The sequence below is a fragment of the Colossoma macropomum genome, unplaced genomic scaffold (assembly GCF_904425465.1).
Source record: "Colossoma macropomum unplaced genomic scaffold, Colossoma_macropomum, whole genome shotgun sequence".
NCBI classification, from domain to species: Eukaryota; Metazoa; Chordata; class Actinopteri; order Characiformes; family Serrasalmidae; genus Colossoma; species Colossoma macropomum.
Genome location: NW_023494789.1, coordinates 19302770 through 19316492, shown reverse-complemented (window position 1 = coordinate 19316492; position 13723 = coordinate 19302770). Strand labels below are relative to the sequence as shown.

Sequence of the window (13723 nt, the reverse complement as noted above, 5' to 3'; positions counted from 1 at the left end):
TTTTTTTTATGTTTTTTTTTTTTTTAATTTTGCTTTTATTTACTTCATACTTCCTTTTAAAGCATCATTATGCAAGAACTGGTGTTTTTTTGCTCTTGGGCTCTCCCTACAGTTCCTGAGTGTAATTCACTTTTACACCGCTGTTGTAAACACAAATTGTGCTGTAAGCCCCCTTCATGGACATGTGCCTTTGTTACAAGCTGAAGGATACATAATCTGACTCCCCTTCTGAGTAGACTGCTAAACCTCGTAAGTCAACATGGTTCTTTCTTTTCTAATGTTGTGTTTGCAGAAGTTGTGCTGAATTCTATCTCACCAGCAAAATCCGACTTTGCGTGCAGGTGCATTACACAGGCATATGGACACTACAGATTACACTCACGAGCCAGCAAGACACCATTCAGCACAACACCTGAAAACACAATATTAGAACAGAAAGAACTTACTGTTGAATTACAAGGTAAAGTAAAATTACAGGATTATATTACAGGAATTTGCAAACTTTCAAGGCTTATTTAGCATGAGATTGACAAAGTCTGACCAAATTTTTGCCATGAGATGAATTTATTTCTTTGCATGCTAGCCTAAAACGGGACTGAGGTTAGATGACTTTTGGCATGCGGAAAAACTACAAAACCCAGTGAGACAGGGATGACGCCGAAGAGGTTACAGCCTACGTCACAATCTTTCATAAATAACATTAGCAGGGATGAACACACTGCTTCTGAATTTTTGTTGTTTTCCTGTTAGCTATGAGACTGTCCGGAACCCTTTTGTCTCTTTTAGCTCGCGCCAACAAGTAAAAGCCAGTCCAAGATTTACTCTTGCTTGATCACTCTCTCTTTTCCTCTTCCTTGCTTTTTCTGACAATATCTTTTTCAGCCTCTTTGCAGCCTCTGCCATGATGTCCATGCTGGGAATACCAAGCTAGCTTCTTCTTATAGCTAGCTCAAGAGCCATAGCTACTGATGTGAGCACTATAGCAGATGTTCCAGGCCAGAGTGGCAATGACAGAGACTCCATATTATACCATTCTCCCTATTGTAAGTCAGTGTGCCATCAAAATGATTTTTAAGCTGTTGTTGATCTGACGTGATATTATTACATAGTGCACTTTTTATCTTTTTAGCAATTTTATGTGCATTGTTTTTTACTCTTAAGCACTACATTTCCTTTTGATGTTTAGATTTATGTATGTAGCTTTAGCTTTTATTTATGTAAAGCACATTAAATTGCTTTATGTATGAAATATGCCACATAAATAAACTTGCCTTGATACCTGAGACATTGATTAACAATTGTTTAGAAATTAGACTTTTGCCTAAACTCCATTCATGGTGGAGAGGTACATGTAGAGTGATGCTATTATAGCCACTATAGTACTATGATCAACATTTCATATAATAACCCAGTCATACGCATGCTCACTGATCATTTGGTAATCTGAGTCAGTAGGTTTCTCTACAATGAACCATTTCACATCAAACCACTCTGAATGACTTTGTTTACATCAAATTGACTGAATTGAACAGAAATTTTGAAAAAATTAGTGGAACTCTTTCTTAAAGGACTATGAAAGCTTACTTGATTTTGTGTGTTTAATAGTGCATTATATTTCATTACAGGTGATAACCTTCGTGTTCACAGAACTGTGATCTGCAGGCCTACTTGAAAGTGGTCTGCTGTGAATGAGACGTCTGTCTGAGCCAGGTTTAGGCCTACCTGTAGTTGTGTCTGTATGTATAATTATACACAGTCTGAGGGGTGTCCTGCCCAGCAATTGCCTGCACCAAAATAACTAATTCAATTCCTCAGCTAGTTTATCCAGCCTGTTATGAATGAAACAGGTGTTGGAAAACACAAAACTGTGCAGAGCAAGGCTCACCCAGGACAGGGCCTGAATCCTGCCCTGTAAAGCAATGTTTCTCAGTCCTGCTCTGGACCTGTACTGCACATTTCCCTGTTTCCCTCCACTGTCACACTTTAAGTAACTTAATAAACCCTTTTGTGAGATTATATTGGGTAATTAGCATTAAAGTGAATATGCTGGGGCAGGAAAACACTAAAACATGCAATGTAGAGACTTGAATCCAGTGATTTCATTGGAAACATTGATTTAGCTGAAGCCTTTTTTCCCTTTCAAGCTGTTTTAACAAGCCACAGATCATGAAAAGTAAGATGTTTTTACATGTTTATACATTAATTGTACGTCATTGTAGTGGAGATCACACTCATGAACGGGCTTGATAAGCAGCTGATTAGCTAAATCAGGTATGTTTGGGCTGGGAATCGTTGAAAGGCTGGCCACTGTGAATAACGCTAAAAAGTGTTGACCACTCAGGACCACTGGAAGCAAACAAATGTGTATACGTTGTGTATTTACATGTTGTAATTTTGGTATTACAAGATTTTTAGGAATGAAATATGTAAAAATTATAATATCGTACACTGGCGTTTTGCTAAATTTGCTACAAAAGCAAGGGTGTTAATAGGAGGCATACATGTTGTTGGACTTTCTCATGCAGTGTCTTATTATTTTCCACGAAATGGTGCTATGATACAGTTTAGAGCACGGGTGTCCAAACTTTATTCAAAGAGGGCCAGATTGTACCGTGTCTAAATACCGGAGGGCAAAACATTATTCACCAATGATTCATAATATATGGTTTCAAAATATCAGTGCACAGAATCAGAGCGTTCCATGTGTTACTGTGTTTCCTATCACTGTATAAAAGATGCACAAGGCTTCTTTCACTGTTGGATTGCTCAGAGATACTCGGATTGGTAAGCACTTGTAACAAATAATTACATTGTTTAAGAGTAACAAAAAAACATGCCTGATGTATTAAGTATTTTCCTGGTCAAGTGTTTACTTCTTCAAAAATATAAATTGTGAGACAAACTAAGTATAAATCTATACAGTTGTGTTAGCTCATGTTCTTTATATGTCAAATAAATGCAGCAATAGCATTCGTAAATCACTTTATTAAATGAGAAGAGGAGATTAAACAGCATAAATAGCCAAGCTTTCGTTCAGCCTTAAATGGTTAATATTTACCAAACTACTGAATTTGCTCTGATAAGAAGTTGGTGCTGTGAGATTCAAGTAGCTGCAGTTGCTTTAGTTTCTTTGCCCTCCCCTAAATATTTATTGTTACGTCCATGCTTTGTTTGATGTCTATTCATATTAAATTCATTACTGTCTTTTGACATACAAGGCACATACATTTGCTGTGGCGTTCGTTAAAAAAGTATTCAAATTTCCATCTCACTAAAATTGACCGTTCTAATTATTATTTTTATTATTGTTATTGTCGTTGTTTATTTTCTGGATAAAAACACTATAACATTTACATTTCTTGTTTATATTCGAGGGCTTATGACGTACATGGAGTACAGAAACATTTTGGCTCCAGTTACCTTAAATCTTGATAGTTATAATTGCTGCTCGGTGCTGAAGAGTGTGTATCAGCGTTAGGCTCATATGAATAACTAACCTGGTGGAAAATAATTCATTGTCATAAGGAATTGTAAAAACTCAAGTTTATACATGGATTTGGCTTATTTTTCTTTGTTAATACATGTGGCCCCTATATGATTTAATTTATATGAAATGTATATAGAAGGTTTTTTTACATTGTGGAAATGACTTTTTCCATCACATCTCTGTGATGATGTTGCACAGAAAGTCCTCTTTTTTCCCCAATATCTTAAACTCATGTCATACTATTAAAGATGTTCAAATTGCATCTGTGTTTAGTATAGATAGATAGATAGATAGATAGATGTGAAACAGAGATGCATTTAACTGAGACCATGAATCGTTCAGGAGACCTATGTGAATAGTTAATGTTTCATTGAATGAATTTGGGGTCAGGAGTTCCTTTCTGTCTTGAACAAAAACAAAGTTCAGAATTAACCCCGAACAGCAGCTCCTTCAGCCAACACCGTGAGTATTAGCAAGTTACTGCTCTGAACCGCCATAATCTGCCACAATTTGTAATTTGTAGAGGTAAGAAACACTTTTTTCTTCTGGGCTGAGTTAGTCCTTCTTTATGTAGTTTAACACGACCAGCAAGCCGGCCTGCCTTTTTTTTTAAAATAGTTTTTCTGGCTTAAAAATAGAGTATTTCTTTAGAAAAACAAGGAAAAAGCTGTAAACAAACATACACAACACTGTATGCATTAAGGATTTCTAATGATAAAGTCCCTAACATTAGAGTAAGACAGAGGAAAAGCGGTGAAGCAGAGTTCTTTGCCTGCTGACAGGTTTAAAAATTAGTGTTTGTGTAAATCAGTGTGAATAAATTGTTATTATAATTATTAATATTATTTTAATTAATTATTTTATTTGTACTTAAACCGGTTGACGTTGCGTTGTACGGCGCTGCAGAACCGCGTAATTTGCGCATCCTGGAGACTCGGTGATCTCCGTTATTTCCCACGAAAATATTTCTGTTCAAGCCTGCGCAGATTCTGCGCTGAGCGAACGCCTCTTTTTGTTGCATTTACGCGATTGGTCAGTTCAGAGGCGGTGACAACTACGTCATGCAGAATCTGCTCCTCGGAAATGTAAAATATTGTTGTTTCGAGAAGGAGGCGAGTTTAGGAATTTGTTAGAAACTGTTTACGAGTGTAACAGTTACAGTTTAGGACTTTGTTATGGTTTAGGATCTAAAACCTGACCTGCAAACTGCTGGAAAAGGTAACGATGAAGTCTTTAACTGTATCTCGAGCACCTTGAAATAGAAGCTGTAAACGTGTAAACATGTGCTTTGACTCAGACAGTCACAGTGTGGGCATCTGAGTGAGGACAGAAGTGTTTACACACCTAACCTAATACGCTCATAGTCGAATACAGGTTTAAGTCTTTAAATTGACCACCGTGTCGTTCTGTCTGCTGATGAGGCTTAAGGCAGAGGACTGGAGCTGCTTTCAGACTCGAATGGACAGAGGTCTGAGTTGTCTGAGTGTCAGTACTAACAACCTGCAGCCTGTTTAAATCTGATTTGAAACCTGACTAAACCTCATTGGATCTGATCGCTGTCTTATTGTTTCCTGTCATTGTGAACAGTGGAATCTCATGCAGGCATTATTAGCCCTTGAGAGGAAATGTTTTATGCCGCAAAAGTGATATCGGCTTAATGTAATAGATAAATGTTTTAAAACATGTTAAAATGTATATAAAATCAGTAAATTGTTGAATGACCAAAAGTGGCATACAGAAATACACTTTTATCACTAGGCATTAAAATGTCTCGGTGTTATGATGGAGCGTTACATTCTAGGTGAGTTTTTGCAGATGGAGGTTGGGGTGGGCAATATGACAGAATACAGTATCACAATACTTAATGACGTTTTCACAATATACAATATATACCATGATCTTTAGTTAGTAATTTTGATTTTTTTTTTTTACAGCTACACTGTAAAGTTTTGTTTGTTTTTGTAGTTCCTAATAAGCCATACTTTGTTCTGAACCACATTCTCAAGTCTGCACGACCTTAGTGAAGAGCTGGGTGCAGTTGGAGTGGGTTGAGACAATTTTGGAGAAAAGACTTGGGCAACTGTTGACTTCGAGTGTTTGTTAGCAACATCAGCCTCGTAGCTCCAGAGCTAAACTAAAGAAGTAAAATTTGGACAGCAAACTTTCCTAGGCTCATCATTTTTTCTGAATGATTCCTATAAGTACTGATGATATCCACGATATCCAATGCTCAGAAAAGTGTATTGTGATGTAGCTTTTCATGATATAAAATTGTCATACTGCCCACTCCTAGCTGTAGATATAAAGAAAAAGAAATATTTATGTACATGTAGGTATGTATATATGTATGTTTATATTAGTTATTAGTTTGTTAGTGTTATTATAAAAGCTATTTAAATGGACTGGCCTATATGGGAAGCATATTAAAAGTGTTTGGATGAGTTATTTGGTAAAAAAATAAAACGATTTTATATCATTTCTTTCACAGATATGAATATTGCGCATGTGGTCCGTAGCTGCAGATCTGTTTGTTGCTTATTAGAAACTAATCCAACAAGAAAGTTCTTCTCCACACGAGTAAGTATTCTCTGATTAGTCCACCACAGTAATTGTTCCTGTGTTCTAATCTGACGATTTCATGTTTTCTTCTAGTTCAATATGGCATCAGCCAAACACAAGAATACTAAAAGGATTGAAGGGCTAGACAAGAATGTTTGGTAAGAGTGCAGTAAATTTGGACACTTGGCTGCCACTTGCTACGACAATAACAGATGGTTTCATGCTTTTCCTTTCTGTGCTGTAATAGGGTCACCTTCACTGCAATGGCAGCAGATCCAACTGTTGTTAACCTTGGTCAGGGTTACCCAGACATTCCTCCTCCATCTTATGTGAAAGAGGGTCTCGCTCAGGCTGTAATGGTGGACCAGCTGAACCAGTACACGCGTGGCTTTGTAAGACAGTCCTTATGCTTATAAACTTATTCAGTTTGTTATTGCTGGCTGGAATTGTTATACCTTACTGGTTTCCTGAAGACTACAATAAAAGGTCATGTGTCGTTGGAGAGGGGGCATAAGGCCCTATAATCCTATAAAGTTTGAAGTCGGTTCCTCTTTGGGCGTTTTCACATTTGAGTCCGCACTCAAGATCGATTCTGGGTACGTGTGGGGGAGGGGCTCATGATCGCTGGTTTGCTTTCATACTCACTACTTCTAAATACTAAAGTATTTGCATTTAGAATCACTCAGCTGGTTTCCTGATACTTTAATCTGCAACAGGAAACTGTCAAACATTAAAAAGTCACGAAGCTGAAGTCAGTTTCTCATTCACCAGTTTCTTGTTCGAATTTTCCCGTTCCACCTTAAATGGTTCAGCAGTTACATTCTGGTGCCTCAGGCACCATTTAAGGTGGAACTAATGGCAAATGACGAAGTGCATTCGCCGAAAATGGAAAGGTAAATGGTTAGGGCAAACAAATTAATGGCTAAATGAAATGTTTTAACATCTTTCTACTCTTTTTCGGAGTGAACGCGGTGTGTAAATCGAGTTGCCACTCTCATCTCGAGAGTGCCGATATTTCTTATCCCGTGCAAATCGCTCATTCACAGTACAGACATCCTGTATCCACCTCCCTATGGAAAACTAATCCCCTCTGAATAGGGCTAAGTTTGATACAAATTTGCGAGATTCCAGGGTCCGTATCTCCGGTTCCCTGAAGGCTAGCAGTGATCCAGGGCTCGTTAAAAAGTGCACGTTGTGCTCTGTGGAGTTTGGCTTTGTCGCTGATTTTTAAAGTGGCTTGTTGCAAAGCATTCCCTTCTCCTCTGGTTTATTTCATGACGTCATCAGTGATTAGTGGACATCGACTCGAATTTCATCACATAACTGTTGACTTTTAAAAATCTGAAGTCGTGTGGCTCCTAATGCAAATACATCATACAGCCATTAGGAATCATGTGGTGTCAACCAATGCTGCTATAAGCTAACACATATTTTCAGCCAAAGAAACTGATGTGAGGTATTTAGAAAAACAGGTAGTTACTTTGCTAACTGTAGTTTTTAGCTTCTTATCGTTCCCTTTCCTGATGCATCTACGTTGTTTTAGTAATCTGTTCACTCCATTGTAATGATGAAAAGTTGCCAGGGTTGTGGCTGCAACAATGTATATTCAGCATTCGCAAGGAAAAAAAAACAGGCCGCCATCAGAAATTCTCTCCAAAGCAGTTGTTTCTTTTTTAGCCACATTTGATCTTCACATTTGTGCTAAGGCAAAATGAAATGTAAAATTTCATACAAGGACATGAAAGGGTTAAGGAGCTACACAAGTTTTTTGCCCATTAGCCTTAAAATCACTGTCTAACTGGGTAAAACATTGTCTCAGTTAAGCACAGTTTATTCTTAATCCCAGGCGTCTCAAGATCACTATCGTTTAAAGAGTTTCTGGAATTTCTCTCATTTCTTTAAATGGCTGTATTCATTCTTTTATACAAGACTCATTATAGTCTCTTAACCCTCCAGCAAGGGACACTAATCTTTTGCACAACAGAATCACAAGTCATAGTGGTGTTCTTTTTAAATCTGGGAAGGATTTGGAATGATGTAGTTTCTGTAATTGTACATCGTATACACAAACCAAGAAAGTGTGATTTCTTGCAACTTAGTCTTAAACAGCCAGAAATTCACTTTTGGATTATGACGTGGAGGAAGAAGCTATATTGAAAAGCCCTTCTGTTCTATGCCTGTACAAACTTTCTGAATAGGCTGAAGGTTGATGTTTTCGACAGGGACACCCAACACTGGTGAAAGCCCTGTCTCAAGTGTATGGGAAAGTTTGCGGCCGTCAAATTGACCCCTTCAAAGAGATCCTGGTGACAGTGGGAGGCTATGGCTCATTATTCTGCTCCATTCAGGGGCTGGTAGAAGAGGGAGATGAGGTAAATTAGTAACAGCATTTTCCAGATTTGAGAAAGATGCATTGCTCCCTCTAGTGGATTGATTGTGTAGCACATTGACTGGTTTTCTTTTGTCCCCCTCTTAATTTAGGTTATAATAATTGAACCATTTTTCGACTGCTATGTTCCTATGGTTAGGATGGCAGGGGCCAAGGCGGTTTTTATACCACTTCGACTTGTAAGTTTCTATCTTTTATTATTTCTTTAAAAAAAATACTTAATGATGCGTTGAAGATCCACCGTTTTCCATCATGTTTTGTAGAAGTCCAATAAGAACACAGACATCAGTAGCGCAGACTGGGTTCTGGACCAGGATGAACTTGCAAGTAAATTCAATTCTAAGACAAAGGCCATCATTATCAACACTCCTAACAACCCCTTAGGGAAAGTAAGGCCAAACTCCTTCAGAAGTCCATTCTAGATGTTTCTCAAGTTAGGAACGTTTTGCTGTTATTGCTAACTGTTTTATTTTGCTTGGTTAAACAGGTCTTCACCAGGAGTGAACTGCAAGCTATTGCGGACCTTTGCATTAAGCATGACACGCTGTGCTTCAGTGACGAGGTTTACGAATGGCTTACATATAAAGGCCATGAGCATGTGAAGATAGGTATGGCAGTACATCTTGTGTAATAGTGTATTTAAAGGAGTAATGCAGTCAAAAAATGATGCTAACAATGAATGAAAGGAATAACTAACAATAAACATTGTGCAAATATGCCTTGGAAATGTGATTTCACAATGCAGTGGTCCACCTTTGTAGAGGGATTGGTTGGTCTAGGGTGGTTCTGAATGATTAAATGAATCTTGTTTTCCTTCCTGCTTTCCTTGAATTTGGCTGATGGACTCGCTAAGTATGTTTGCAGAGCTCGCTAGCATATGGGTAGAGCAAAAATCAAAGCGTAATCAAGAAAAGCAAATAGGAAAGGAAAAAGGAAAGGAAAGGTCTGAAACTCTATATGTCTGGCCACAGAGCTGGGAATACTGGGGGAATTCCCGTTTCCACTATTGACATTATTATTATTATTATTATAATTCCATTATTATTATTATTCCATAATAACTACTATGTAACTAAAATGTAAGTGATGAAGTTGAAAGTGAGGAAATGAATGGTTGTCTGGATCCTTATAGCTGAAGGGATTAATAACATAAAGGGTCCATATGATGGACAACCCAATTTCACTCACTTTTTTTTAAAATAAAGGAGTATTGAAGTAGTATTGTTATAGTAATTTATATATATATATATATATATATATATATATATATATATATATATATATATATATATATGTAGTATTGTATTGTTTGAAGTAATTACTGCTTTCTGTTTTTATTAGCATTTCACACCCTGTCCCAACTATCTTGGAATTGGGTTTTTATATGTGGATATATGTGGGGAAAAATATAAAATACAAGAAAAATGTATGATATGGGCCATTTAAAAAAAAACTTGTAGCCCAGTGATCACCAGCTCTGCACGGTTTAGTGTTTTTCTTGCTCTAATAGACCTATTAGGTTAAACTCATAAGTACTAAGGCATTTGTTTTTGGATAAGCTGTGTTTTGAGAGGCCACTCCACTGTGTGTGGCTGTGTTCTTCGAAGTTAAAATGTAAGATTTGTGCTATAGTTATATTTCTATCATTTATAAATTGCACATTCTTCAGCAACTCCTAAATAACACCCTATAGAGCAATGATTTGTATGTGAAGGATCTGCAAATTGTAGTAATTTTCTCCTGTTCTTTGTATAGCGACTCTTCCTGGCATGTGGGAGCGAACCATCACTGTTGGCAGTGCAGGAAAAACCTTCAGTGTGACTGGCTGGAAGGTAACAACTTAAAATGAACTGGCCTGTTGCTTATTCCTTTTGGAAGGTTAATAAGGCAGAACATATTCTTATAATTATTATTTTTTCTCTCTTCTCAGCTGGGCTGGTCAATAGGGCCCGAACACTTGGTGAAACACCTGCAGACTGTTATGCAGAACACGGTGTATACCTGCCCAACACCACTACAAGCACGTATTGCTCATGTTCATATGCGTACACTTACTCACAGTAATCACTGTGGTACCAAGCCCAGCCCTGCAAATTTTGATGTTTTTTCCTACTCTAATAAAGGCCATATTTATATCTAAGCTCTGCAGTGGGTAGTGCTGTCGCCTCACAGCAAGAAGGGCCTGGGTTTGATTCCCGGCCCGGGTGACCAGGGTCCTTTCTGTGAGGAGTTTGCATGTTCTCCCCATGTCTGCGTGGGTTTCCTCTAGGTACTCCAGTTTCCTCCCACAGTCCAAAGACATGCAATCAGGCCAGCTGGACATGCTAAATTGCCCCTAGGTGTGAGTGTGTGTGTGTGAATGTATATGTCTGTCTGTCTGCCCTGCGATGGACTGGAGACATGTCCAGGGTGTTTCCTGCCTTCCGCCCAGTTTTTTTTTTGTTGCAATGCCAGTGACAACAGCATAGATCAGTCAGACCATTGAGCAAGCATCAAGCCCGCTCAGCTGCTTTACTGTATAGTTACAATATGGCAGTTATGTTGATGTGACTTATGTAATAGGCTTATGCCAACTAATCACCTAATTAAGCCCTTTTTGAATTGAAGTAGGTGTGGTAGAGCAGGAAAACACTAAAACGTGCAGGGCAGTGGTGCTCTAGTCGCTTGTTCCAGTACTCATTTTAACATGCCCTTGTTAACTTGGCCTTGCCCTTTCCAACTGGGGGAATTTCTGATGCCATTAATGAAGTTTTTTAAATAAGCCCTCGGAGGAGCATGGGATCAGGTGTCTGTGTTGTCAGCAGAACTTGCCTAGAAACCGTTGAGATCTGAGGAAATTCCTGTTTCAACCCAGTTAAAAGTGGCCGACAAAGCTGTTTATAAGCAATGGCAATAAAATACTTGAAAATACTAGAGATGCATCAGTATGGAAATTGTGGGCCAGTGCTGGTATCCAACATTTTTTATGTACATATCTGCTAATGCCAATACATAAACATTTATGAAACACAGAATTTGGGACTAGAATTGCTCAGCTTTGCCTTACAGGGAAATGTGACACTTATTTATATATGTAGTTACAGGTGCAGTAAAATAAATAAAATAAATAGACATTTTGGCATTGAAGCCCAGCATCACCTGAACATTCTGTTCTTCCATCAGATATTGCTTTGGAATACCAGTCAGATCTAAGCATCTGTCATTTGTTTATATGTCATAATGCATACTAATTAAATACTTAATCTGTCAAAACTGTAACATTTAGTTTGCTATGGTCAGAATGATGTATGTAGCAAACTACTCCACCTGTTATGACTTCATGACTGCTGATACAATTATTACCCTGCTAGCTTGTGTTAGCAAGCTAAAGGCTACACAGCTGGCAACAACAAAAAGAAAGGCAACACACAATGGTTTTAAAGCACAGCTTGTAGTCAGACAAAGTAGTTATTAACAAAGTTTGCTTATTTTATATTTAGACTTCTCAAAAAATGTTTTGCATTATAAAGCTGGCATGGCTAGTGTATTAGCTCACCGAGGCTAACCTAGCTGAACATCATGTGCTGTGATTGGCTACTTGTGCAAGGCAGGTGTGATGCATGTCAAAATGGTAAGAGGTGAGGTAAAGTTGGTGAGGGCATGTTAAAAAAAAGGCTGGAACCACTGCAGTAATCCATTGTGTGCATGTATTAAATGTAATGTTTTTTTTATAATTCTGTGGTAATTCGGTAGGAGGCGGTTGCGCGGGGGCTTCTGCGTGACTATGAGGTGATGGGGCAGCCGGACTGTTACTTCTCTTCACTAGCGGAAGAGTTAGAGGGCAAGAGAGACCGCATGGCGACCGTACTGAAGCAGGCTGGAATGAATCCAGTGGTCCCTGAAGGGGGCTACTTCATGATTGCTGATGTCACGGCTCTCAGTGAGACGCTTCTTCACATTCTTTTTATTATAGTTTTCCAAAAGCAATATTATAGAATATTATGTAATTATATGGTACTTAGCATTATACAGTAAGTACCTTTGTGGGGTTTCTTGTATCGCCTTCTCTATCCATAGATCAGGATCTTTCACATGTGGAAGATGATGAGCCATATGACTACAAGTTTGTCAAATGGATGATAAAGGAGAAGGTATAATGGGCCGATCTTGTTTTCAGTGGAACTATGACTGATTTCCATCTTCTCTCCATGTAGGCAAATAAAGCAGACTGTGCTGATTCCAATTTCTTCTGAAGTAGCAAATCTGTCTCTTCTAGAAATTGGCTGCCATTCCTATGACGGCATTCTGTGGGGAGGAATCCATAAAACACTTTGAGAAATACATACGACTCTGTTTCATCAAGGTAGGGAGTGATAGATTATGAGACATACTAGTGAATGAGTGGAAAAGAAGCAGTAATGTTATTGGTTGGGTTGAATCAATGTCTTGTTTAGTCGTTATTGAACCTGGCGATTCAATTAAGAACACATTTTTTTTTACACTGATATTCTGGCCAGAAGAAATGCTCAGGTTAAAGTTAATACAAAACCAATAAGAATTGTGAGTTTGATTTATTATACTCTTCACAAGTTTGGAGTTTTAGCTCAAACCAAAGCAGATTAATCAAATTTATGAATGTATTTTTTTCTTCACGGCAGCAAGACAGCACACTTGATGCAGCAGAGGCTATATTGAAGAACTGGAACAAAGCTTGATTTTGGATGAAGCAGTATAGTGCTGCACTGGACTCCCTTCATCACTTTACTGGGGGAAGAAAGAAAAATCTTAAATTATAATGGAAGTTAATGTTATGATTGAATTTCTGTTGGTGAATTTATCATGAAATTTTAACACTAAGCAGTGTAATCAGAGTTTTAAAATTGTAAAATAAAAACAGCAGAGGTTATGTCTTTGAAATCTTTTTTTTTGATGTTGGTGTTGTTCTGTGTTCTGTGTGATGTAACATTTACCACTGACAGGAATCAGCTGCCTTGGGGCTCAGAATAAAACTGTTATTTGCATTCCTGAGCTCAGTTTCTGTTGCTGAGTTTCACTCAAGCTGAAATTCCACAAGCTGAAAACATGATTCAGGACAACTCAGAAGATCCCTCAGCACAGCACAGCAAAAATGTGCAAAGTAAAATAATTTTAGAATAGAAACAAAATTAAAAGGTCAAAGCTGAGCAAATTTCTACAGTACAGCCTTGACTAAAATGGTTTGTGCATGTTTCAGTATCCTTTTGGCATTTTCATGTGATGCTTGTTTTAACCACTAGATGGAATCATTTAACATTATTTGCATGTGATCA

At 37.9% G+C, this 13723-nt stretch overlaps 1 protein-coding gene across 4 annotated transcripts; it reads left to right on the top strand.

The window, feature by feature from the left end:
• The first annotated feature begins 3844 nt into the window (after nt 1–3844).
• Nucleotides 3845–13335, top strand: LOC118808061 (kynurenine--oxoglutarate transaminase 3-like). 4 transcript variants are annotated; one of them, XM_036570432.1, is made up of 14 exons: nt 3845–3949; nt 5976–6064; nt 6140–6204; nt 6294–6438; nt 8269–8418; nt 8528–8614; nt 8699–8824; nt 8923–9043; nt 10191–10267; nt 10366–10428; nt 12168–12354; nt 12492–12565; nt 12691–12777; nt 13073–13335. In XM_036570432.1, the coding sequence occupies exons 1-14, from the start codon at nt 3862–3864 to the stop codon at nt 13127–13129; spliced, it is 1416 nt and encodes a 471-aa protein (XP_036426325.1). In that variant the 5' UTR covers nt 3845–3861; the 3' UTR covers nt 13130–13335. The 4 variants fall into 4 exon arrangements, with proteins under 4 accessions (XP_036426325.1, XP_036426324.1, XP_036426327.1 ...); XM_036570431.1 differs by having other exon boundaries at nt 10366–10455; XM_036570433.1 differs by lacking the exon at nt 3845–3949 and adding an exon at nt 4544–4705 and having other exon boundaries at nt 10366–10455.
• The last annotated feature ends 388 nt before the right edge of the window (nt 13336–13723 follow it).

What these genes read in the sequence shown, in the direction of transcription:
- LOC118808061 (XM_036570431.1), top strand. Translation starts at nt 3,862, where the DNA reads ATGAATTTGGGGTCAGGAGTTCCTTTCTGTCTTGAACAAAAACAAAGT. An exon ending in TGGTAGAAGAGGGAGATGAG is followed by an intron (nt 8,419 to 8,527) that starts GTAAATTAGTAA and finishes CTCTTAATTTAG; the next exon opens with GTTATAATAATTGAACCATT. An exon ending in CTAACAACCCCTTAGGGAAA is followed by an intron (nt 8,825 to 8,922) that starts GTAAGGCCAAAC and finishes TTGGTTAAACAG; the next exon opens with GTCTTCACCAGGAGTGAACT.